At 56.5% G+C, this 26669-nt stretch overlaps 1 protein-coding gene across 1 annotated transcript in view; it reads left to right on the forward strand.

The window, feature by feature from the left end:
* The window catches only part of LOC122388628 (frizzled-2-like), a 44886-nt gene that overhangs the window by 2873 nt on the left and 15344 nt on the right, over window positions 1-26669 (forward strand). The window contains exon 2 of the mRNA XM_043379840.1: window positions 23216-24553. Within this exon, the coding sequence (XP_043235775.1) occupies window positions 23216-23784 (569 nt within the window). The 3' untranslated portion in view covers window positions 23785-24553. The remainder of the gene's footprint in view (window positions 1-23215; window positions 24554-26669) is intronic.

A 26669-nucleotide genomic window follows, 5' to 3' on the forward strand; every position in this document is an offset into this window, starting at 1 on the left:
TCATAACAGTTTTTTGCGACTAACTTTTGAAAGAGGCATGCTAGAGCGATGAAAACGCCTTATATATATGTTCAGCTCGACGATACAAATCCACTAATATGCAACATAACAATGTCCGGTCAAATCATGACCTTGACCAGAGGTCAAATTTTTAAGTTGAACTTTCAATGTCAAATTATAGTTCATTCGATGCGTCTTGACAAGAGGAACACGATGTCGGTAAAAGAAAGCTCGTGCAAGGCTTGAGTCAAAAGTTATTGCAGAAAAACTGTTCCCGAAAAATCGTCTATTTTGGCAGTTTTTTGCCCCCTGCCGGCAAAACCGTTGACGTTAGGTCAAATCTGAGAGAATTACTCAGAAAGGGCGTTAATAGGGCTATCGAATGCGCTTTTCCGTGGCGCTGTAGCTCTATTGGTTCCCGAGCTATGCGTTGGCTTCTTGGAAATTGTCGACATTCGACCTGGAAATCGGCGAAATTTTGCCTTCAATGACCTCTGGTGACCTGACCTTTGACCTGACCAAAAAAGCGACCGAAGTGATTTCGTCATTATTTTTGGCGCTCTTTCGAACGCCGCCTTCCGCGTATCGCTACGTGGCCCAGGAGCCGAGTTAGAAGGGGGGGTGTTCAAACCCCCCCCCCCCCCCAGCAGGGCGTGGAAATCCAGGACCCCCAGCCGGGCGCGGGTTAAAAAACAGACATTTGATCAACCGTCGAATCCAGTAGTTCTAAGCATAGGTAGGTGAAGACCCTCCCTTGCATTGTCCAAGATTGGTGAAGGATCCTTCACCAATCTGAAACTTTGGTGAAAGGTATCCTTCACCAAAGAGATACGTTGCTACACCTATGTGTGAGACCCGATGTTTGGGGTCCACCGATTGGTAGCCGCCCGAACTGGTTACGGGAGGGAGCGGGAGGCTCGCTACGGCCTTCAGTGGTCTCTGGCCACCGGCCCACGAGGGGAATCGTCAGTCAGTATGGGTTCAAAGGCAACAGGAGGGGTAGGATAGTGGGCTGGACGATACCGAGGAAGACGAAGTATGTTGCTTATTGAGCGCGTATTGTCACGTAGTGCAGATAGGTAAAGTTTGGTTTTTGGTCGTCATAGCAGCATTTATTTGCACTGATGCGCTTATTTTATGCATTCAGTATCCATAGCATACAGCACGCACGGCCAAAATTTTCGACCGGAACGATCGTCGGCCGAAGTGTTTTTAGAGTAGACCCAATAACTCTTTCTTAGCTCTCGCTCTCACCAAGCTACGCCAATAGCAAAGAATGATGTCTGGTAGGGACAGGAAGTCCTCCGTCAACCCTTTCTAACGTCCTTTGTGCGTGGTCCCCTGACGTGCCACTGTTCGCTGGCGTCGCTGTCCCCACGGCAGCCTTTCTGTCCTATTCCGGGCCCGTCCCGTCCGCTCGTCCCTCTGTCCTGACCCCCTCCCGTCCGCTCGTTCCCTTGTCCTGACCGGCAGGTGGCCGGCGTGGGGAGCGTCCCGTCCCCCCGACCCGACCCCTAATCGCACCCATCTTTGTCCCCGGTCCTGGCCCCCTGACTGTCGCAGTCATCCGAAAATAAGTCGGTGGCGTGTGCGTACTGCGTAATAATAACTCATATCTGTCCACGTATTTTTTGTATGCCTGTTTGTCACATTAGTCTTGGGTCGTCCCATCGCAATACTTATCTAGTCTCCGTTAGGAAGGTTGCGATGTGGAATAGCGAGCAAAACGACTTATCTGGATTGTGGACAATTGCCTTCGGCTTTATTCATCATGAACGAGCATTTCTGAGAAAGCGGAAGCTGGCTTCGAAGCATCAGCCCAGACCCAGCTTTAGCATGTCTTTGAAAGTTCAACCGTCCTCGTTGGTGGCAATAACGTGAGCAGCAGGGTCATGATCCCCACTGCACAGTGTGTGCGGTGTGCATTCGGGCGCACCGGCCCCGGAGGCAGGGCGGACGGACGTTGTCTGACTTCCGGCCGGCCGGAAACAAGGTCTCCCGGTCGGAAGTCAGCCGCAAGTGCCCGGCGGCGTCCGGCGCCGGGCGTGACGTGACCCCGTGACGCCGTAACGTGGTTCCGTGACCGCAGCGTAACGGCCTCGTTACGGTGTGATGGATCGTGGCGGCGTGATACAGGAGACGGAAGGATGTCGCTGTGGTTATGGCAGGATAAAGCGGGAAATATTCTTTATCTGATGTGTTGCAACAGGGTTTCTTGTCGTAGTTTCAGTATCTGTCGGCTCACGCCTGTTTCCCCACCGCTTATCACGCGGTGCGATCATTCATGATCGTCTCTGGTGCGCCACCGTTCGGCTCACACCACGAGGTGCACCCCTACTCGCTGCTGGGCGGTTTGCGCCGTTTTTGCGTCTGGTCTGACATTCTTGTTCGCTGATAATCCACACTGATGGTGACTCGCGAAAATGGCCAGAAAACGATGACGGGGCGGTCAACCTTACAGAGAGAAGTAGTCATGCCTCGTAGCAGAATTTCGCGTCTGTTATCTGGCTTGTCACCACGCGTTACCTTCTATAAACCAAGGCACGAGTATAAATCCAGCCTGCCGCATCTTATACCCTATGAGTCTGCCCGGCTTCACAGCAGAAACTCCTCAGATAACTACCATCCCAGAGCGAACCCCAGCCCTCCCCGCCGCCATTACCGCTCCTGGCTGGGACAATTACCCCTTCCCCTCCCCCCGGGGGAGAGAGGTGAGCCGATTCACCGTGGACGTTTAGAGGCTAATTAGTCCGCCGAGACTGGCTGGCGAGCGGCGGACCGGTCGACCAGCGATAATGTAGTCAGCGATAATGAGCATAGCGCAGGCCGCAGCAGCCCGGCCTTAGCCTGGCGGTAGCGGTGAGCCGGTGGTGGCGGCAGCGATTTACTTGCCAGACCCGGGACAGTGTTTCCTTTCTTCATATCTATAGCCAGTTCACCTGTATCTACCTGGGTGATGTTCATCTTAGCGCGCACTCTTTTCCTTTCCTATACGATCGCATTTCGTGTGTTTCCTTCTATCCCGTTAGCCCGAGTTTGCGGGTACCTTGAGCTCGTTCTTTTCCATGAACAGCCTTAGCCTGACCCCGCTCTGTCCTGTGCCGGCCCCTGTCTCGGTCCTCCCCGCCGGCAAGGGACGATGCTTACCTGACGTGCCTACCCGCCCTGAAACCATCCACGGGGCGGTCGCCCACGCCTGCAGGGCAAGTGTTCGTAATCGGGGAAAAGGGATGAAGATGATGGGTCCCAACTGGGATTCTAGAGTCGGGATCGAACGCTGACTCGTCTGCAGTGAGTCGGAGATTACCACGAGAGACGTTTTCTGTGCCGCAAGGTCAATTTTTACTAGATTTGTTAGTTTATGGAGCTAGTTAATGTTAAAGTTAATTGCACCTGTACTATAAACTTCATCCCGCCAGCCTGTATTTTTGCTGAATTCTTGGTTATTATGGCGTTTAGCCGGATGATTGTTCTCTTAATGACCATATTTCCATCCTTTTGCGAGCTTCAAATTACGCCGTTGTCTTCGCGACAAGGGCAGCTCACTACCTGGGTGGTTATACCCGCTTGTTAGCTGTATATTGTGCGCTATTACGGATTCATTTGTGGGTCATCCTGGCAGTCAGGTCCGCCATTGCTCATATCCAGTGTTGTTTTGGTAGCCTTGTTTCCCGGTGGGCACCCAGCTGTTTGTGTTTATGGTCTGCGTGTGCCACCTGGTACGCTAAGTAATTTCCTCTCGGGCCGTTCGTTCCTGGCTGCTCGCTGCTGCTGACGCCGGTCGGATCGCGTTCTTCCGTGCCCGCCGTCGCCGCAGCTGCGGTCGCTCCATGTTAAATAATGACCCCCAGCTGATTATCATATCTGCGCGGCTGATTAGAATGGCCGCCGGCCGGCGGACGAGAGGTCAGCGCACTGGATCTGAATATTGACCGCCCCGCAACGCTCCGCCATCGCTGATGGACCAAGGTCAAAGGTCACGGAGGTCACTGAAGTTTGAAGCCCGGTGGGCGGCGGGAAATTAGCGCATGGCCTTTGAAGTTTGTGAAGCTGAGTTCTGTGTGCGGACAGAGATGTATTGAGAACTGGCAGACCTGAGAGGCTACGTCGCTGTTAACTCGACGTGGATTGATGATGAGATGAGCCGTTTAGCCGTGGAAGATGGGTCAGTAAATAGCCGTATCGGTGGCGAGGCTCAGAATCTCGCCCAGAAATTATCACCTGCTACTCGAAGTGAATGCTTCCTTTGTTTAGCCTGTGCGTCCCGCCTCATAATTACTTGCTCATGAGACGTCACATCGGAACTCGGACCTGCTGCGTCTTTGAGTAATGGTCATGTCGTCCTTGTCGTTATTCGGTTAACTTCGACCCGGTATTTCGGAGGACTCCTGGGCGGTTCTAATGACTGCTGGGTCGCCGGCGGGCCGTGGGGAACTGATTGTAACCCACACAGGGTCGAACCAGGAGAGACGAGGCAGCGAGCGGACCCGCACCGAAAGTCTGACATCACGATTAATGATCGCGTTGTTTCGCTGGGACAACCATGGTTGGCGGCCAGTGGTTGTCGGTTCACGGACGTCGCCTCGCTGAGGACTGCGCGCCTCCTCGCCGCCCGCCGCCCCCGCCCCCGCCGCGGTCATGGCAGTGCAGTGACCGATGGTGCCTGCTGCGCTGCTGTTGGTTCGACGTAGACATTGATTGACTGTTTGTGCTGTCGGTTAAATGCATACTGGATGCAGGCAGACCGTGACAGAATCAGAGCGAGTGTTGAGCGGGAGAAAGTCGGGTGCTGACTCACGGGGTCGGGGTTCGACGAAGTGATGCCTAGTACGTGCCTCTCCAGCGATCGTGTCGAGCTTAGATCAGCATTCAGACTGCAGTCTGCGCCCCGTAGCGAGCCAAGCTGACAAGCCAAGCTGACGAGCTAGGCTGACGAGCGAGAGCTCCTCTCGCTTACGCCGTCATCGGACTCGCAAAGCCGCTGCCCTTCCCATCCCATGGGACTGCTTGCAGCCTCAGATTAGTGTTTAAATTGGTTTCCCGACCAAAGTTGATCAATTCAGTTCATGGATGCATGTATTCCGAGCCAAGCATTAACTTCTCAGGGCTCCCGCTGCGATAGATTGTTGGAATTCGTTTCAGGCCACAATTTCATTGCCGAAATGTCGTCCTTTCGACTTGGATGCATTAGTTCTGGGCAGCTAATGCCCACTTTAAAGGCAAGTGGGTGTCCTTTCCTGCTCTGCATTGATCCGGCTGAATCTCCTACGGCCGAAAGGCTAATTGAAATTCCTACAAGTCGACTGAATTCGTCGGTACGGCTTTGCGTCCGTAATTGAAAGCTTTAAAGGCGTCAGCCGCTGGCGTGGTCGCCTGAGCCGGGACGTGCGGAGCCCACACCGAGTGAGATTAGAGATCCCCGCTCCCCCTCCCAGCTCCCACTGCAGCCCCCACCGCAGGCCCCGCCGGCCGCGGCGCAGCCACAAACGGGCCCCGGGGGGATCAGGAGACGCAATAACGCCTCAGGCAGCAGTGTACCGGCGACGAGATCCTTTACTGGGTCAGTTTTCAAACAGTCACGTACAGCACTGGAATTGCCCCAACATCCTCAGCCTGCAACTACCGTCTCGACACTCGGGCCTGTCTATATAGTTCCCTTGCGGCCTGACTAGTAACCATTTCCCGAGCACCATAGCGGAGTAGCAGTAAACGGTCACCGCGCGTGACCAAGGCACCACTACGGCTCTCTATATGGAGCACGCGCTGTACCGACCGTGCTCGTAACGGCGCACAGTCAGCACGCCGCTCGGTCACGTGCGTTCAGAGTGGACAATTTAGCGGCTCCGGCGGACGGCGGTCGTCGGTGCCGGTATCGACAGCTCGTGCCGCCCCTCGCCCTCTCACAGCACGCAATGGGGGCTGCTGTGGGCGATACGCCCGGCGGGGATGGGGCGCTATTCTCATGGCGACGAGGCGGGTGGCTGTAGTGTATGTGGTCACTAGACGACAATGAATCAAGGAGGAGCCCACGTGTGCAATAGATGTTAGCATACGATGGATGTGTGGCTGTTTTCCTAATGCCCACGGCTGCCCTACATACCACTTCGCTCACATGTATGCACATTTACCCACATTTACCCTCATTTATCCACCATTCTGTCCACTAATGCGTTTTCCTGTGCGCTCGGCAGCTGAACGTGACCGGAGCAAAGGGAGACGGGGGTCGGAGACAGATAAATCACCCCGCCGACAGACGCGGGGCAGACCCTGACTAGGGGTGGTGCGAAGGGGAGTGTAGGAACGGGCGCGCCGCTGGCAGCAGAGCTGAGAGGCGCGAACGGCAGTCGTCGACTGCGACGGACGGCGAGTGGAGCAGAGAGTGGGCGAGAAGTTTCCCGCCCACCCTCACCTATTTAATAGATGCGACTTCTAGATTCGTCAAACCTGCATATCCTTAATCCCGACCTATATACCTCGTCGTTATCACTCCGTCGGTGCGTTTTTTAGGGGCCGTCCTACCCTACAAACGAGCCGACGCGAGTGGTTTCGGCCGCTGACAGCCAACTGAGGCGAACGCTTGGTGATAGTGGCGCGGGCAACGGGGGCCTAATGCGTTTTCCTGTGCGCTCCTACGTTGCTTTCCTGTCGACCACGGGGCTTTTAGCCTGTTAGCGCCTGAGCCTCAGGTGGCGATGGCTCCGGTCCCATCTGGGGCTCGGCGGGCGAGCAGCAGCCATCGGGCGGTGGTTGGACGATGTTTCGACACGCCTGACTGGACAGTGCGACCTGCCCGCCCGACTCCCGCTGCGCCATCGCGCGCTCGTGCGCTGGGTGCCCACTCGAGCCTCTCGCTGACACAGGTGGTGATGGTGTGGTGTTTGGGGACTACTGGTGCGTGATAGGCTGGTGCTGGGGTAGTTTGGGGTCATACTACTCATGTAGCATCTCATCACGATCAGGTGTCCTCCTCTCTCCGGCTCTCCGATGCGGCGGCGGCTCAGATCCCGGCTCTCGTTCCGCGCTCCGACGCCTCTCATTATCCACGGCTACTGCCCAGGCCGGACCAGCTGCGGCCTCTGCCCGACAGGGCCGGATGTGGTCCCGGCAGTCTGCCTGCCCAACTCGCTGACTCGAGTCGCCGCGAGTCAGACGCCGGCGGCGGGGCACGCGCGGCTCATCCCGGTGTAATGTGCCGAATGGGTCTAATGGTGCGTGCCCGCTGATAGGACTGCCGTGATGGCGGGTCACATCAGGTGTAACGCGGAAAAGTTGGCACAAAGGGTCCCATCTGACCGACATCATGTCGCTAATTCGGTGGCATCGTCCTGGTTTCGCCCACGTATCGTAATGAGGCGATTCGGCTGTGACGTTTCAGCATTTGCCGAAAGTGCGTGGGGCGCCCCTCTATCTACTCCCTGACAGTCACGCAGACGTTTAGGTCAACCACCGACCTGACATGACGGGGAAGCACGCTACCCAGAGCCGCGGACCGCGACAGGGCTCGCCTCGAGCGCGGCCTTCCCCATCCGCTGACCAGGACACGGTGGTCCAGCGCGGTCCGGCACGGTCCGGCGCGGTCCGGCGGGCGGTCTCCTCCGGCCCGGCCGGCGGCGCCCAGCCGGGCCCAACAAAGCCATGCTTGGCGCCTGATGGATGGTGCTCGCCGCGGGGACGGCCCGCGCTACACTAGCGCCGCGCGGCGGCAGGGCGGCGAACTAACCGGCGGTCGCTGGCCCGAGGGGCTGGGCAGTGGGCGGTCTCCACTCAGGCTGACTTGCCGCGGCGGACGGTGGGGGAGGAGGGGGAGGGGATGGTAGTCACGCACGAAGACTGTCTGGTTACGGTTCAGTGCCCGCACGTGGACACAGGACGGTCACTGCTCCGGGCTGCCGGGTCGGGGGCCGGGCCGCGGCCTTGTGCTGAACGGCCGGTGCAGCTCCGGCGTGTGAGACAGCGTAATCAACGACTATTCAAGCTATCAGCATTGGATCAGGAAGGCGTGAGGCTGATTTGACGAGCTTGTCAACATCAACGCAACGGTCGTTGCCATTATGTGTGACCAGTTGGCAGTTCCAATAAAGTACTTTTCACGGCCCTGAAGCCTTCATTCATACCTCGGCCCTGCTAAGACGGACGTCTGTGCCCCGTCCACTGTCCAAGTGTCCAGTCGACAGTTTTAGCCCTGACCTGCTCCGGTGCTATTCATCAGCAGAGAGACAGCTGATCTCTCCAGCTCGCGTGGTGTCCCTGGGCTCTGTCCCTCTCGCCTCTCCCTTCATCCGCCACACACCGTTGCGCTCTATCTAGATCTGATCTGAACGCGGCCATATATCTCCGCGACGGCCCGCGTCAGTTCTGATTTCCCTCCCGCTGACTCTGCTCCCCACCATTCTCCGACTTATCGTATGCGATCTTTCTTTTTTTGTGCCCCGCTTCCCATTCAGACCATTGTTGCTTCCATAAAATATCGGTGCCTGCTTATCTGCCCAATACTCTCTCCTGTTCCTCGCCGCCCGCATGCCCTCTTTCCCCTCTTCCGAGCGTGATTTATCTGGCTGAGTTGTGGCCCGATCATTTATTTCTAACGAATCGCCGCCTGGTTTTCATTGCCCGTCTACCGGGCAAATTGAATTTAGTGGAGGGGTCTGTTTGAATTTGTCCCGAATAATGCGTTGTAAAGCTGCCGGGGTAAACTCGGGGTGGGCAGGGGAAGTATGACAGCCAAGCTGCCGCACGGTGTTTCTCGTGTCAAAACTCTATCGCCCCACCCCGCCCCCCGTCCGGATGTCGGCCGCATGTTGACCGTTGAGCCGTGTGCCTGCACTGCCCGATGGTCGTGGCTTCAGCGATCAATACGGGGGAGACGGCTGCTCCCGCCCCCGCCGCCGCCCCCGCCAACGCGTCTGTGACCGCCCTAGATTGCGATTCGAGTCGATTTAAACCACAGCTGCGGTGGCTGCGTCGGCGGGTTTCGGCGACGATGGCGGGAAATTGGTTTGGTGATGGTAGATTTTTGATAACGCAGGAGCTGCCAGACGGACCCAACTTGCCAGATATCCTTTGACTGACTCATCCAAACCGACGAATACGACCGACACGCTCGGTATAACGAGTCACACGGATCCTCACATGGCACACGCGCTGCTGAATCCAAAATGCTGCTCAGAATCTCCAGTCCTCGCTTCAACCACCAGCATGGTATTCTCTGGGCAAACGAACAGTCTCATATACAACCACGCATTGCCGTCCTCACCGTCGTACGCGGCGTCGTTCGGAGTCGTACGATCGTACGGTCGAAGGTTACGGTCGTAAAACGGGCCGTCATCAGACGTAGCTGGGCCGCTGCGCGCTGACGGGCGGCATTGCCCAGATCCAATTAGTTGCCGGGACCGGGGTTGTAAGAGGATGGGACGGGTCCGGTCCTGTTGGCATGGGAAGGGTCAGCGGGACGAATTGGAACCTGGTTTACCCATGGGTCGACCAGCTACACCGAATTTTATTATGGGCATTTTTATTGACCACTGTTTTTGTTACAGTGAGATTACTTTGCTCTTCGTGTTCTTATCGTGAAGCCCCTGTGCACTGTGCAGACCATGTTCCATGAGAAGCGTTTTTCTGGGTCAATTTTACGGTTTCTTTGCCAACACCGGCAGTCTGCATAGAATGCTGAATTTTATTTTGCAATATAAACATCACTCCTCAGTGTTAGTGATGGTTCAGGGGCGTTGAGAGGCACTGGCCATGCGGGGTACGACTGCATCGAGATTATGGGTGGTCTGCAAAGACCGACGGCACCCTAGTCACCGGCGCGTCGCCATCGCGCCGCCGCTGCCGCCGCCGAGCGCGTCGGCCGGCGGCGTCGGCTATCTTTAGTCGCCGGTGCGCCGTCGGCCGCCGCCGCCGGCGCGGGCGTTGGCAGTGGCGTCGGCAGCCTGTTTACACTGCCGTGTCGGAGCTGTTTACACTGCCCGCCGATCGCCACCGGCCCATCTGTTTATGGAATGACACGGATTTGCACTGTCCGCGACCTGGTAGCCGGCGCCGGGAAGCTAGTCTGCCGACGGAGCTGAGAGCTGCCCGTCGTCGTCGGCGGCGGTGGCGGTGGCGGTGGCCGCCCCCGGCGTCTGACTCATCTCCCCTTAGGTAGGGAGATGAGTCTCCTTCTGGCGCCCTTCCCGCCAGAGATGATCGGATGTGCAGATCCATGTGTCGGTGACGCATCGACTGCCCCGGGCCGACCGGCCCCGTCGCGCTCCCTGTCACCGGGCCGTCCGACCAGGCAGACTGCTTACTGCGCGGAGTAAATACAGAGTCGGGGGCTGTCGACGCAGCGACTCGACACCTTCTGAGGGCGCCCTGTGAGTGTGGCGGGCGCCCTGGGACCGAGATTGCCCGCGTCCACCGCTGGCAGCCAGCGGTTTGTTTTATCGCGCGGCCGCCGGCGGGGCTTCAAAGCGCGCGCGGCCGACGCGTTCAAAGGGCGCCGCCGCTGCGCTGTCGGCTCCAACGGCGCCCTGGGCCTCGTTAGAAAGCGCCGCGCGGCCGCGCCGAGATATTGTGCACTAACAAAGCCTATCTGCCGGGCCTATCTCGCCCACCGGCGGCCGGACGGCGCGCTGGCCGGCCCGGACACGGCGCTGTCCTTTTGGCTCGCGGGCCTATCTCGGCGGCGATCTGACAGGTGACCCGGTCGGGTTTCGCTTCTTCGCTGGGTTTGGAGGCGCAAGGTGACGTCGCAGGAGCTACGTCCACTGGGCGGCATGTTCACTGGCTCCACAACACCTACAAGCTGCCTCCTAACAAAACGTCGGAGCTTGTCGGCTCTCGAGTACCGACAGCAAGATCTTCCTCGGCATTTTAATGGCTCCGGCGAGGCGGATGCCAGGCGCTCACTGTCGGGACCCCCAGCGTGCCGCCAGGGTCTGCGTGCCAGACCAAGGTCTCTCAGCGTGCGCCGCACTTTGTCAACTGTTCAAGTGACGGGGAGGTGCCGGGTGTGTCGGTCATAAATTACTGCCGAGTGGTGGCCAGACCACCCGGCTGCCGCCGCCTCTGTGCGCCGGCTCTGGCCAGGGCATCATACTGGCGGAGGGGTGGAGAGTAGGTTCTCAGGGTCAGTTCATATTTTAGAAGGGAGGTTGGTAAGACATGGATGGCAGGATAGCTCAGATGCCTAATAAAATAGCCGTTCAGTGGGGCAATTAGAAAAAAAGACGGCTCAGGGCCACAACCGTCACATTGTCTACCCTTCCCCCGGCCCGTAACTATCGTGCCCCGCCCACCTATTCCAGCTCATAGCCCACGCGCCGTCATACGTGTCACAGTTTGGACCCGGTCACAGCCACTCGACAGAGTTTATCACCGCGTACTGGTCCGTATCAACACGCAGCGGCGCCGCGAAGCGAAACATTTACGTGTCGGGTCCCGGGGGACATCACTTTCGGGAAAACGAGTACGCTACGAGTCGTATCTGAGTACAGGGAGGTGGTTAGGTCATCGGGTGTTGAGCAGGGGCTGTGACACCTCTGCTGGACTGTTCACTCACCAAACATACATTGAACCGGCCCAATGGTGTTGTATGTTTATACAGCTGGTTGCGCAACGCTCATATAGGAAGCGTCTGCCAGTGTCAGCAAAAGCAATCACTGGAATCATGGATTAATCACCCATAATCCGCGCCGGGCTCTAAATCCCACGGCGCCGGCCGCCGTCAGTTGGCGGACGCTCCCCACGGGTGCCCTTGGCCTCCCTCTGATCCCCTCTGTCCCCCGTCCCCTCTGCCCCCTGCCGCGCACCAAGCGCCCGCTCCGAACCCTCCCCCTCCGCCCCCTCCCCTCCCCACCCGGTGGCTGGAGCAATTAGCCACCATTTCAGGGCGCGTCTCCCAACAGACCCGATGCGCTGGGCCGACCCACGGCGCCAATGGGCGCCCTCGGCAGGGGCGCCCGGGGACCCTCACTCTCCGTGACGTGCTGTCCCCGTGGGCGACGGCTGGCGAGTGAGCGCACAAACAGCCGGATTGGCTGTCGATAACTCCATCGGGACGGTGACGGGGAGAGCGGGGAGGTGTTTGCTGCGCGCGGAGGCTGACCCGTGGCCGCGCAGGTGAAAAATTGGGGTCATTCGGGGGCTGTTTGTGACTAGGCGTGAGTCATTTTCTTGTGATGAGTGTGTGACTGAGCGGGTTTGAGGTATGACCGTATGAGGAAGAAAGACCGATTGCTCTTAGGGTTAGAAACTTCAACTGAATTGAAATCACCTCGTAACTTTCCTGACTTCTGACTCGAAGTAGTGGACTTCAATTGATTTATTCCGTGGTCGGATAACGCATTGGCAGTAGTTTGTCTTACTTCCACCTCCAGCCGTCGCTGAAGATAAAGAGACGGAGACAGAGGGGGAGAGCAGTCCCAGGGAAGGAGCCGCCTGCCTGACTCTGACAGCGGTATGACAGATGCCACAGGCCACGGGCCGTCCAGTGACTCCTCAGGCCCGATCGGAACACTGCACTGTGTGGGATACGTGAGGCACAAGCGGCGATTTAGGAACTATGCAGTATGCACTGTGGGAACTCTGGAACGGAAGGTGCGAAGGAAAATGAATGAATTACGATGAATGATGAATGAATTGAATGAATGAGTTCAACTTTGCAGCACTTCCGCAAAGCTAACGAGTTGGTGGTATGCCTACACTGCACACCTTTGTGAATGCGACTGCTGTGTCTCGCTTAAGCTTTGCACTCAATCGTGCCTAATGCCGGTCCGTTAAACTCGTTTCAGATGCGCTTTTGCGTAAGCTGGCGCGCGCTTGTGGTCGGCTAAGTGCACTTAGTACGGCGTTTGTTGCAGGTGGCCGCTGCCGGCTACCGCGGTGTTAAATAATCCGTCTTAGGCCAGCTCCCAGAGAGTAAACATGCCTGTTCTCGGTGTCATGTCTGGTTTGTTTTTACACCTCGATGCAATCGCTGCCAGGCCAGGCCAGTAACACTATCCAGAGATCTGTGGGAGACCTACCGTGCGAGGCCAGAGGCAGACGCTTTTTATCGGGCGACACCATCCTCAAGTGGTCTTGGGACGGGCTATATTTATACCTCCTGTTTCTAGACAAGCGGTCCTACACAAAACACCGGACAGGGAGTGGGCTGGAAGTGTAATTAAATGCAGAGCTTGACAAAGAACATGCTCTGAATTTTGTTCGTCTGCGTGTCGCTGTACGGATGAGTTAGATAATGCGACACATGATATCTTTATACCATCACGAGTGTGGACTCGGTTATTCTCGTTCATGATCACGGAGGACATAAAAGCCGACCGTGACCATGGTCCATGGCTGATGCGACTCTCTCGCCTCATCTAGATCGCCGCCCAGCCCCGGAGCTCCCTTTGACATGCAAATGTGCATGCGGAATGTATACAAACTGCATCTGATTTACTACCGTCCAGCCATCTATTTCTCGAGTTATGGCCGGACCTGATCGACTCCGTAATGAGATGTGCATTTCGCGTGCTGATGCTGGATCCATTCAGACTGGCGGACCCGGCGACCGTGAGCTTTCGAAGAGCGTAGTGATTGAAGACGCAGCGGCGGCGCGGTGTAGCCCCTGACAGGACCTGCCCGGCGGGCCCATTGACGAAATGTCGGCACCTTTGAAGTCGGGCCGAGGCGCGCGCCGCCCGGCGCCAACAGCGGACGCCGGCGCGGCGCCTTTGTTGCAGCTGAGAGGAGCCGCCGGCGGCGCTGGCAAATGCTGGCCAACACGGCGAGTTATGTGCAGCTACTATGGTTGTTATGTGTAGCTAGTGCAGCGGTAGCTCGAAACACAGGTGGTCCGTCAGTCACTGTCGAGGTGATTGGCAAGATAGGGTCTAGGGAGGGGGGCCGGTCAGCGTGGAGTAGGAGGAATTTCAGTCGAGTGCTTCTCTCTGATAACAGTTACGAAACTGGTCTGGCCTGACTCAGATGAGCAGGTTTTCTTAGGCCAAACAGTGTTTTTCGTTGCTTTTTTGGCTTGCTTGTTTATAAACAATTGGGTACTTTTATTGTTTTATTGAAAAGCACAATACCATCTCACCAGCCACCCTTTGGGAAGCGCTAAAAACCCACCGTAAGTGAATATCGCGCGTTGTTTGTCGGCTTATCCTCGTCCCAACGTTTTATCCGTGGATTTGAACAGCGTTGGCAGCCTCTGGAGGTTTCAGTTGTTTCCGTGGCGCCACTGGAGAGTCTCCGGGGCAAGTGCTTCTCGAACGAGCACGGAACGAAGCCAAACAAAACCAGTGGAAACTTCTCGACCAGCTGTGTCGGGCTGTCTCCTCAGAGACACCGTCTGGAGTCGCGGGAGAGCTGTCTTGTCCTGGAACACACACTCCGGAAATGGCTCAACAACCGATATATGGCCGGTCACGACTCGGGATGAACCTTGGCTTGTGATTCATGATTGGATGGAATGGGGGTTATCCTGAGAACGAGATCTGAATGTCTGAAATGTTGCCTGTGTATGTTTACGATCAAACCGTCTCGGTATCGGTTATCACATGTGATTCGTCTACGGCGTCCCGAGCCGTACCGTCTACTCCGGTCCATAATCCAAGGCCACTCACCCGTCCGCGTCTGTACGCTGCGTGGAATGTTGTATCGGCATCGGCCACCCTTGTAGGCACGTGCTGCAGAACCGCCACGGGGCCCGCCGCCAGCTGACTGGTCACTAATCACGTGACCTGTCTGCCCCCGGGCGCTCTCATTCCCGGAACGTTGACACGCCTCGGCGGCGCGGGCGCCTCGGGTGCATCTGTGTGTGCATGACAAGTAGGGGCGGGGCGGGCGTGTTGAGTGCAGGGTGGTCGGCTGAGGTGCTAATGATACACACTGAGACGAGTGAGCGCGCTGGGCGTCGTTGGTTATATGATGAGGCGGACAGGGTTGTGTGGAAGCCGTATGAGAGACATTACGGCTCAGTTTGTATTGTATTGTATTGTATTCACATTGCGCAATCGTTCCATGGACTCATGGCTATTATGATTGACATGTCATGATGACGAGAGAGATGATAAAAACACACGCACTCACATAACATTCCATTCAGTCTGCGTCCGACAGCCAGCTAACCGCTGCTATACTGGTTTGTTATCAGGTGATCTCGGAGGTTTGCTCTAAACTGCCGCGGTCCCATATCTCGGAGACATTGCGGCAGGGTATTATACTCCGCGACGGCGGCGAACAGAAACCGCCGGCGGCCACTCAGAGCGTATCGCGGGCCTGTGGAGCTGGCCGGCCTGCCTGGTGTCATGGTGGTGAATATCACCGCGTGTCACCAGACTGCCGTGCAGTTGCTCTGGCTGGCCGGTGGACAGCATCTGCTTCAACAGGGTCATCGAGTGGTACCTGTACATGTTGGCGGCTGACATCCACCTCAGGTCCCTCAGTACGTCACTAATATGGTCGTATTTCCGACGTCCCGAGATGACACGTGCGCCAAAGTTCAGCAGCTTCTGCAGCCGAGCTGTCTGCAGCCGAGTTTGCAGGATGGAGTGGGCAAAATGGGACGTTGTTTGGCGTCCGTGTTGTGGCGAGTCATTTCGCGGGACGGGAGTTGTCGAGCTGCTACATCCGGGAATGGAACCATTACCTGGCCATTGTGAACTGAAGTGAAAGGCGTTTGATTAGACTCATGAGTAAATTGTCTTTCCGTCTCTATTGTTCTGTCGGTGAGACGATTGGCTATGTCCGGTGGGTAGGTATTAGCTGTAAATTGCTGCTGATCTACAATCGTACTGAAATGTAAAGCTCTGCCGACTTATCTCCTGGATTATTATCAATAGAGCAATGGCGAATTAATTAAAACATGTATAACTTAATGTCGAGAATGACATTAACTCGCAAATGTTTGACAGCTTCGCATTCCTGGTCAGTGGCGCCTCATTCAACATTGGACTTATTGGATTAATATAATAAGACCGCGATGGGCTGCATGTGGTTAGTTATAAGCTTATCTGGCGTGCGCCAGCCACCGTCTGACATTTGAGAACTTGATTAGCTGGTAGACCGGCTGGTTTTGCGGCCTAAGTTCATGGCTAACGACGTCGAAATTCCACCAGGCGCACTGGCGTTTCTCTTATCACGCAATCCGCTGTGTATACCACCGTGGCCATGTCTCATGGTGCCGCGTTTGCCGCATCTAAATGGCTTCAGATGTGATCACACTGCTCATCGAGCCACGCTCGCCGCTCGCCGCCGGCAACCGGTCTGAACTGGCTCTATTATTTATAGCCTGGCGGCTTTTATGAACTGCCCGACGAGAATCTTTATGAAGAGCCCGACTTAAGATCGCTGATGCTGAGTTAAGGCCGCCCCACACTGGACCTCGCATGCGGGTTGCGAGTTTGTGGGTTTTGAGTTTGTGGGCATAATACTAATTCATAGAGTGATTAGACCGTTCTTTATGGCAACTTCATGAATGCAGTGAAGCCGGTACACCTTCAGAAAATTACACATAGTCGCAATACCAGCGCAACGAACCAAAATTCGGCTCCAACGAAAAACCCGCAAACCTCGCAGAACTCGCAGACCTCGCAGCGAGTAAAATCGAAAGTTGACTAAAAATCAACTATTGGAATGCGATGCAAGGTCGCTCGCAAGCTAACATTATGCAGACTCGCCTGTTAGATGGTAGTGTGGGTCACTCAGCTCAGATTGTATGATTTGAACTTGAATAAACCCGAAAACCCAAAAACTCGCAACCCGCATGCGAGTTTCAGTGTGGGGCGGCCTTTAGTGGAGCCAGGCATGATTTTCAGTTGTGCGAGGATAATGCCTTGAGGATATTGTATTAGAGATGGAGTATAATCAAACCTGAGTTGGTGATCAAATGGCGACCGAAAGCGGCGGGAGTGACAAAGCGTCAGTACGCGATGAAAACTCCAGTTTGCTTACGATCGCGGATAATTGTGGCCAAACCAGTGTCCTGAAGCATATAACCTGAACCGTTTATTTTTCCCTTTTCCTCTCTAAATCCGCCATGAGTCGGCAAGTGACTCGCTCTTGGCCTTGACTATCGACCCACTGTGCTGAGAACTGGACTGAAAATGGAGCTCTTCACGAAGCCCCGGCGGCATCCCCACCCTGACAGGTAATTAAACGGCCCACCGGCGCGGCTTGGGATGTGGACGTGCCGAAGGACGCCAGGAGGCCGCTCTGTGAGACTCAAACGGCCGCGGTGAGTGGTCACAGCCGACACAAACAAGGGAATGAGGGAATGAGCCGGCGTTCGGCGGGCTCCGCCAGAAACACCCAGTCATCGTCACGAATTGAGAACTCGCCAGCGAATCACGCCAAGGGAGAATGGATGAGAATGGCTGAGTCGGAGGCAGATGGAGTCAATTTGTGGGTGCAGACGGGAGCCTAGAGTTGGAGTTACTAAACTGACGACCGGTGGACTGTGCGTCTGTTTTTGCTGACAGCTTCCTCAGTCCTCGACAGTAAATAGGCGTGTGACAACCAAATGAAATCCAATCAGCTAAGCGTAACGGAGTGATTTCAACGCTTCACGAAGGCGTCGAGGCTCTGAAGCAGCGTCTGACACGCCTCTGCGGTAACACGATAGCGTGTCACCTATGTGCTTCTTCATCCTTGGCGGTGACCCGCCAAATGGCTGGCCTGTCAACCAGCTTCGGTGTGCCGTCTCACATTGCGATTACACCAGGCGCTGTTCGTCAATAGCACTACGTGCTGCCAGCTCTTCTATGCCTGCTGCTGTCCTTGCGGCAACACAACACCTTCGTCGCCAGAATCGTCACCACCAGCCACCACGGCCAGCACCGTGTGTAGAAACATAAATAACGCGGCTGACAGGGCCCAGCTGAGACTGGCGGCGGTATTATCCGACGCCAGCCGGCCGTGAACACTCCTGGTGATGTGACGTCATCTGTGACGCTGTGTGACGCCGTGTGACGTGCAGAGGTGATAAGTCACGAATGAGAGAGCATGGGAGAAGAGCGATTAACATTGCTGTCAGTGCCAGGCTGTTGAATGTTGATGCTAGTGATGCCCCGACCATTCTTCCAGTTACTCTAACCGGTTGGTGGGAACTATTCATAAAGTAAATGGATAGTGTCCATCATGCTGTGCAATGTGCATTGCGCATTCTGACACCACATGTGTCACTCCCTCACCCTGGTTCTCTGCGCACGTTGCATTGCTCAGGCGTAGGCTTAGGCACTCTACGGCCTACGCCGGCTGGAGCCTGGACCTCGTTTCCAGTCAGACATTGGGATCCTCTGTAGAGTGCCGCCAACATCAGAGAACTTCCGCTCATCCATCCATATCTCTGTTGGCTTCAGACAAACGGTGCGACTCGGCGCAGTTGGAACCCATGAGACTGCGTGGCACTACTGCGCTGGAACTGCCTCTCCTGAACGGGTAGCGTATGGGTAGCCGCCCGTAAAAGGGCGTCCCATGCCGCCGCGGCTCCTTTGATGTCTGAAGAGGCTCCGTCGCTTTGTGTTCCACTGAACGGCGCCACCGGATAAGGAGACGCGGCCCCTCTGTCCTCGTCAGCCTCTGCGCGAGAGGCCGACACCGCCCGGCACGGCCCTCTCCTTGTCTTTGGACCGTTCTTTGCAGGCGTGGGATGGCGCCGTCTGTTCTCTGTATATGGGAGAGACGCAGGTGGGTGCCGCTAATTCACATGCTGATTATTTCTTTCATTTCTTCTCTACATAGGAGCGGTGCGTATACGGCGGCGAGATAGACAATCGGCGGGGGCGGATTGTTTGATGCCGTTCGCTGGAGCGGCGGGGGCGGGGGCGGGGCGGCGGCTTTGATCGTCGCCCCCGCCCGACCCGGCGCCGCCCGGTCGGACGCCGCTCTCTGCAGGGTCCGCCTCCGCTGCAGTTGCCGCTCCGGTGATGGTTTGATTGGTGGACGGCCTGGGTGGTCGTGTCCGACTGTCTCCCTCGGACGCCCTCCCCCCGTCCGCCCCCCGGTTTGCACGGTTGGATGTGCATAGCTGTCCGGCGGGGTGGCGCCTGGACAACGCCCTCCGTCACCTAGCGGACAGTGCCCGCTGTCCGATTGCGCGATCGTCCGCCGGACGTTTTTCATCATTCATTGTTGACCTCCAGATGTATTCCTATCTGCTCTAAATCTCCTCAATCTCCTTTTAAGCACTTCCTTGGGATGATTTGTATTTTCAACGAAAACGCCCAGACTCTGTGAATGACTTTGTATGGAGCGTGTACCTATGCTAGGGTAGGCATAAATGTGTTCTCCGGTGGCTAAATATGGGTACGCAGACTGGCGACTGCCGACCTTCGCAATTCCTGACGTGCCGCCGTGACTTCACTATATCGTCACGCAATGACACTCAGCGACACTCGATGACTTCTGATGACTCCTGGTGGCGTCTCTGTCCGTCTCAAATCCATTCCCATGCCCTGCCCGCTGTGGCGTGACGTTGGACGAACCAGTGACATCTACCGTCTACCGTCCGTCGTCTGCCCGCCGCCAATAGCCGTCGATGGGTGACGTGACTGTGTTGGTTCTGAGGATAACTCGCCGCCGATAAGGGCATTGTGTCGTGTGTGGCGAGGTCAGAGTCCACGCTGGCGTCACGGGCCGTCTGTTGCGGTGGAGCGCAGGCCCGTGTGAGCGCTCGGCCGCGCACGGTGTGGACTCCTCCGCCGTGATGTCTTCGATGGTGATATCATCACCGTCTTTTCCTGTGGATGGCCAATTCAATCAGTGCTGTCTTTGTCCCACGTGGAGGCACGCGGTGTCTCCAATCTGAACAGCCCTTTGCCTGGATGAAACTGGGCTATATTGGGGATAAAGAAACTGCTCCCCGCAGGTTATGTGCCAAATTAATGTTCTAATTAGTTTCGTTACCGTGCGGCTTGTTTTCATTGCGGTTGCGGCGGCCAGGTCTGGCGCAGTACGAGTTATGTAGGTGCCGGCTGGCGAACGAACATTTTCCCGGAAAGGCTGACTCAGCCTGATCAATATTTCTGGGCCGTGCTGGAACGAAGCGGCGCCTGTTTGGACAGCGGCTAATCTGAATATTTGTGGACGAGTGGGTACCAGGTCGGCCCATCGGACCTAGATTGATCGGCCGCGGACCGAGGGGCGTGAAATGATGACCCGTTTCCGACGATCGTTAATTTAACTTTCCTCAGCATAAACGTGACACATTGAATTTACTGTATTTACTAAGCCATTCGTTTGGTACCGAAAGCAGCTGAGGAGGGTTTAGTAAAATATACGACAAGTTAAAGTGACATTTTAATTCGTCACGGGGCGGGGACCGGTCGTAAAGCGGTAGGCGGCTCGTGAGTTAGGGCCGCCGTTGCAGGCCTGTCCGGTGCTATGCTCCGCCCACGGGGCGTGGTCTGCCGTGCAGGCGCGGGACGATCAAAGACCCCGGGGTGCCAAGTCACTCGCCTCGCTAAACTGTCTGATTGAGCTCCACCCACGCGGTGGGGTGGAGCACCGGCTCTGCGTCACCTGCGCTCCGACCCCCTGTCGGGCAGCATCGGCAGAAACAGCGTCCTGCTTCGGCCGTTACGAGCGCTGACCACAGTTGGACGAGATGTTTGGGCTCCTGTCATGGTGGACACTGCTGTGATTGACGGGCTGCTTCAAGAGGCCATGCTGAGTGTCAAAAACTCAAGGGTGTCAAGTTGTCCTATCGGTGTCGAACATTCAGATGTTTGCTCTTCCCACGGTCAAAATACCCATCGCACTTGGCGTAGGACCGGCGGCGGGAGCCGAGCTATAAATGCTTGCCTCCTCCAGTCGTCAGAGCCCTCCTCCGCTCCCGTTCTGTACCTTGTCGGTCCTCGCTCCCTCCTCTGACTTCCCCTCTCCTGCCGTGGCACGCAGGCCTCTGTCAACAACGACATGGCATTTTCGGCACGCACCGAGAAAAACAACCGAGTACGCCCCGTCGCGCCCCCATCCCGCCGCCTCCTCCTGGCCTCCGGTATTTTCCTTTCATTTCGCTCCTCCGCCTCCCCTGCTCTCCCGGAGTGCCCGATATTTGCCCACAGTGCACCGTTCTGCGTCACGCCCTCCTCATTTTCAATTACCTTCCTCCTCCCGCTGCGCTTCGAGTGTGGCTGCGCTGTTTACTCATAGCTTAGCCATTCCTCCACCCCAGCTCATTTCTTTCTTCTTATCATTCCTCTCCGCTCATCACTTCTCTCCCTCTTGTCTTCCCGATCTACCCTCTCATAACGGTCCCGCATCCCCTCTCCTGTTTGCATACCTATAGTCGAGCTGACTGATTGTCGCAGAACATTCCTGCCCCTTTCCTCCCCCGCTCTTCTCTCTCCTCTTCCTCCTGCATTTAGTTATTCCCAATTCACACCGTATTCCAGCCCCGCCCTTCCTCCCACCTCCACCTATAAACCCGCCCCACCAATCGTGATCACCTGACCTCACCTGACCAGACCAGCATCGTTCGTGTGCTCGCCTCCGCTGTTATCGCTGGAAAGTCCACCCGCCCGGGAGAGATGCGACACCCCGGTGCACGCGGGCACGTCACGCTCGTGCTCCAGCCCACGCCGGTGCTCGTTTGTGCCTGGCATGGCCGGTGTGTCGTGTGTCGTGTGTCGTGACTGCACAGCAGGGAGCCGGCGAGGGTAAACTGGATCACATTGCCCAGTCGTGGCGATAGATGGCGTTGTTCGTGTCCAATAGTCATCTGATGACTGCTTAGTGACATATTTCATGCCGTGACGGATGACGGATTTGATAACGGTCGTGATGACGTCTATAATGTTTGTGGGCGTTCGGTGACGCCTTTGATGGCGCCTCTAATGACGCCTGATGACGCCTTCAGATGTGTTTTGATGACGGTTTTAGGGGCGTCTTTCAAAACGCCCCTGAAGACGTCTTTGATGGCGCCTTTGACGGCGGGCTCAGTGGCTGTGATAACGAGTCCGGTCGCCATACTGGGGGCAGTGGCGGCCGGAGGGACATACGGGCGGCACTAGTGGTGCTCTGAGCGGCCCGAAACTGCCCCCGACCCATAGCTCACGGCCCGGAACTGCCGCGCGACCCATAGCTCGTGGCGGATTGTCGCCATCGGCCGTCCCGGTCGGCGCTCTATCCTCCGAATGGCTGATTGACACGGCCTGGAATTGGCCGTCACCGCGGGACGATGTGAAATGGAGGTGTCGGGGGACATCTCGGGCCCACTGCGCTCGCAAAGTTCAGCCGTAAATTTAATTTTCTTCCGGGTCTACATGGGCGGAATGCAGAAGTTTTCAGTAGCCCCGCTGCTTATCGAAGTTGTGGCGAGTCGTATCGCCCATGAAACGCGAACTCCTGTGTCAGCGTTTCACACTTCAGGTTCGTGAAGTGTGTATCGTGGCTGGCCTCGCTGTTTCCACATGTCATCTATCGAAATGACGTCGCAGTAGCGAGTGATAACTGATATCACTCTCTCGTATCGCTCAAACTCGGCTTCTGACAATGTCACTCAAAGTGACCAGCATCTAATCTTGAACTGATCGACCTCGAGTGCCTCTGTGACAGTTTCAAGTGGTTCTCAGCAGCCGTGAGACTGACCCCTGCCGCCGGAGCTCGACAATTAGCGCCGTGGCAGCGCTCTCTCCCTCTCACCTCTGTCTACATGAGCGGTGCACGGCCCGTGATGGGCTCTCACAACCTGACTGCAGGAAGGGCGGAGCTGTGTTGTTCTGCATGGCAATTGGCCGGTGATAGATGTTCGTATCAGGCGGTGTGCAAATAGGCCATTGTCATGCGATAAAACACGTCCTAGGCCTGCAAGGACGAGCGAGGTTAGAAACATAATCATTTCGGGGTGAAAGCTGAGAGAGCTTGGTGCTCTGCAGCGCTGTTTTCGCTGTTCATTTGACACTGATGGATACGAGGATGGCATTGTCGTGAGGCAGCGGTGTCAGAGATGTGCCCCGCTCTGTGGTGTCTGAACATGAATGTGTTGGACATATCTGCACTCTACAGAATTCATATGCGTATGTCTGTCCCCAGTGCACCCCGCGCCTGACACCACCACGACATTGGCGGCTCAATCCTGAATCATGATGATCTACCTCCATGGCATGTGTGATTGTATGCCTCCCCTTTGGTGTCCACCCAAGACGGCTGTACAGTGACCCACCCAGCACCGTTTGTCGTCTGTCTGACCGCACCTGACGCCATGTCCCCCGTCTGATGTCATCTTCTCTTGCCTTTCCAGGTGATGTGCTCAGCGGAGTCTGCTACGTGGGTGTCATGAACGTGCCGGCCCTGCGCGGCTTCGTGCTGGCACCACTGGTCGTCTACCTCGCACTTGGCACCGTGTTCCTGCTAGCCGGCTTCGTCTCCCTCTTCAAGATCCGCACCATCATGAAGCACGACGGCACGCGCACCGACAAGCTGGAGAAGCTGATGATCCGTATTGGCGTGTTCTCCGTGCTGTACACCCTGCCGGCCACGCTCGTCATCGCCTGTCTGTTCTACGAGCAGGCGTTCCTCGACCAGTGGACGCTCGGCTGGCAGGAGCGCCACTGCGGCCAGCGCGACCCGGCCTGGTCCAAGTACGCCATCCCCTGTCCGCCGCGCGCCACCGTCGGTCCGCTGCCGCAGCCGCACTTTGAGTTCTTCATGATCAAGTACGTGATGTTGCTGATTGTCGGCATCACCAGCGGCTTCTGGGTGTGGTCGCGGAAGACCCTGCAGACGTGGGGTCGGCTCTGCGGCCGTGGAAGGCCAGCCGTGGTGTACAGGACTCCCGATGGCCGCATTGTGCAGCCGAATCATGTGTGAGGTGTAAGAGTGTTGTGAAGAGACTTCTGGGGAGGGCGGGATGACTCCGCGAGGGGTGAGGACACTTATGGAGTGCCCGAGACTCGGCAGTGTTACTAGGACGGATGGGACACTCATTTGCCCTCCGAGTAAAGTGTGATAGCAGAGAGACGCGAGCCCCGGACTCAAATGGTGCGGGACGCACAGGGAACTGTCGAAAGGCCGTCCCAGCAGGTCACACTGCTCAGCATTGGAGCTCTTTCTCAAATGACCTGACCGGGTCACACAGAGGTCACAGCCATACCGGTCTCCCGGCCCAGCTCACGGAGCCAGAACAACCCCAGCTTAGCTCAGGGCCAGGGAGTCTACTGAGCATCATCACGAGGCTCGCCCCCACACCACATACACGAAGGCCAGTTAAGCGACACCTGCGCGCTGCAGGTTTGAGCGGCAAGCGTGGGCGGTGGATAGTGGTCGGTTCAGGTAGGCCGGGCACCAGCGATGAGAGGCTATTGAGACACCCCAAGTGGATGTAGCCATCCAGTGGACCGCAGTGGATAGTCACGACTGGACAGAAACCCTTGGTATCCCTCGAACAGCTGCTAGAGTGGACGACTTCTATCAAGTCCACTATGGAGTTTCCACCTTCCAGATTCGTCGTCATCGGGAGTAGCAGGAGGAAACAGTGGCTCATTAGACAGCGTAAACAACCTGCAGAACACCACTACCAGCAGCACCAGCAGCAGCAGCAGTAGTAGCAGCCGAGAACAACTGTCAGCCAGCGCACCAGGTGAGCTTTAGTACGCCGGATCCCACGTCCGTGGCGACATATGGCGTTATGTGTGTTCACCTGTCGTCTCTCACGTTTTCAGTGTCCGTGCCAGTGTAATCTGTTTCCGAAACTTGTGCGCATCCGGATAAGTCGCTGAAGCATTGTCGAAGGTCGTGGGATTCCTGCAGATGGCGTCGATATTGTGGTTGCTTTACCTTCCGCCCTAAAGTCTCCCCTCTGTGTTCTTTTATAGACAAGTAACCCATTCGATTTCGATGTCCTGCCTAAGAGCGTCAATTAAAATCTTGCAGTATCAACCAGTTTCGTCCCTCTGAAGAAGTTGCTTTTGACTGACTGGCCTCATAACCAGCACGATGGTCCGTCTATATTTGTCCTTGATGGCGTGACGTTTTCCCGAGACATCAATTCGTCTTGGCGCCTGACACATTGGACTTGGGAGTGACTGCCTACATAGTTTAACACGACAGCACCACTTTTGCCAGCTCCAAGACAGATTTTCCTTGGTGATTGGACGTCCAATTTGTCATTCTATAATAGCCGCTGTTGACATTTTTCGTGGTGAGGCTACATGGATTGGCTGGAGCGGCATTTTTGGCATATCTGAGACTCCGAGCACGAACGCTGCCCGGTTGTTCGGACGGACGCTCGTCCTTGTCACACTCTGGTGGCGTGTGAGCTCAGCCGGCCCAGACCATTAGCTGCCCATAACACGGCCACTGAGGCACTCCCACGGAGCTGTATCGTCCGCCGCAGCTGCGCTCCCTCACAGTCGGAAATGGCTTGAATTGGCCCAGCTGTGGTCGCCGTCCCGCCGTTAATGGCTGAAATTCTGCTCGTTCCATGGGACGGGCGATTAATTATAATGGCCAGCTGCTGGTATAACCTCTCAAATGTTTGGGAGCAATTATTTCCATCGCGTGAACGTCATGGAGACCTGCAGATCGCATGTTTGAGCGCTCTTCAACCGCTCGCCCTCGAGCGTTTAGTCTTGTGCCGAAACTCCCACCACGAAACTCCCACCTATCACGATCCTTCGAGCCTACCCCCCAAAAGCTCTCCGGGCCTCTCAGTTGGCTCGGTCAGTAGACGTCGTCTCGCGGCTGCCGTGCCGGCTGCGCGTCAGCTGTTGGTGTTGTTATTGGCCTTGGGCAGCAGCCCCGTCCCAATTTGTCGGCATTTATTTGTTGATACAGCGCGTGGCATGTGCCATACTTGACGCCAAACTATGTCCTGTAGTCGGTTTTATTGACTCGGCTTGCATGGTTGCCATGAACTGGGAAATTTGCGGCGGAAAATCAGTTGATACGGTGCGCTCGAACCCCGTGAGTCACACAGCTCGAGTCTCGAGCCATACTCGACAGGCGGCTGCGGGAGCAATTACAGAAGAGCACTCCTCAAAGTGTGCCCTGGGGTAGGTGCACTCTCGAGAGAGCGGCAGATGCGTTCGGATGATGGCAGTAATTACCCAGCGTCAGCAGCCGTGGTGGTCTGCTCAGACATGTGGATCGCTGCGGGCATTTGTCAGAACTGCCCCGAGATCTTTCAAACTCTAACGTAAATGGGTTCGGTCTGACGTGAGTAATAGGTATGTCGCTCAGCGTATAGCCCCTCTACGAACGTGTCGCTTCCATAGACCGTCTCTCTGGCTGTCTCCTCTTTCCGCGCCGCTCGAGTTGTTGACCCGAGTGTCGCCCTCATCTGACCCGGTTTGACCTCTGGTGTCACCTCTGGGCGCTGCGTGAGGTTCGGTCGCCGCTGCCGCCCGATCAGACACGGCGGCTGATCCATCATCTGCGCACGGTGACCTCTGGTGACCCCGGCGACCCTGGCACCGCTGTTTAACCTCTGCGTCGCCGTGCGCGCGGCTCCCGCTGGGTCCTGCCGGCGCCGCTCCAGCCGGTGATGTATCGATGTGGTGATTTATCGTGACGGGAATCGCTGTGCCGTGGGTGGGAGCGTACACGGCGGGAGGTGGCCAACGGGAGGTGGTTGAGGTGGGACAGGGCTCCCTGCTGCTTTTTCCATGGCGTTTCCGTGTTTGTGTTAAAAAGAAACATCTACTCCCGAATATCTTGGCATTTGGCAATCACTGATAAGGGGTTACATAAGGTGA

The sequence above is a fragment of the Amphibalanus amphitrite genome, unplaced genomic scaffold, assembly GCF_019059575.1.
Source record: "Amphibalanus amphitrite isolate SeventyFive unplaced genomic scaffold, NRLGWU_Aamphi_draft 000329F_arrow, whole genome shotgun sequence".
NCBI lineage: Eukaryota > Metazoa > Arthropoda > Thecostraca > Balanomorpha > Balanidae > Amphibalanus > Amphibalanus amphitrite.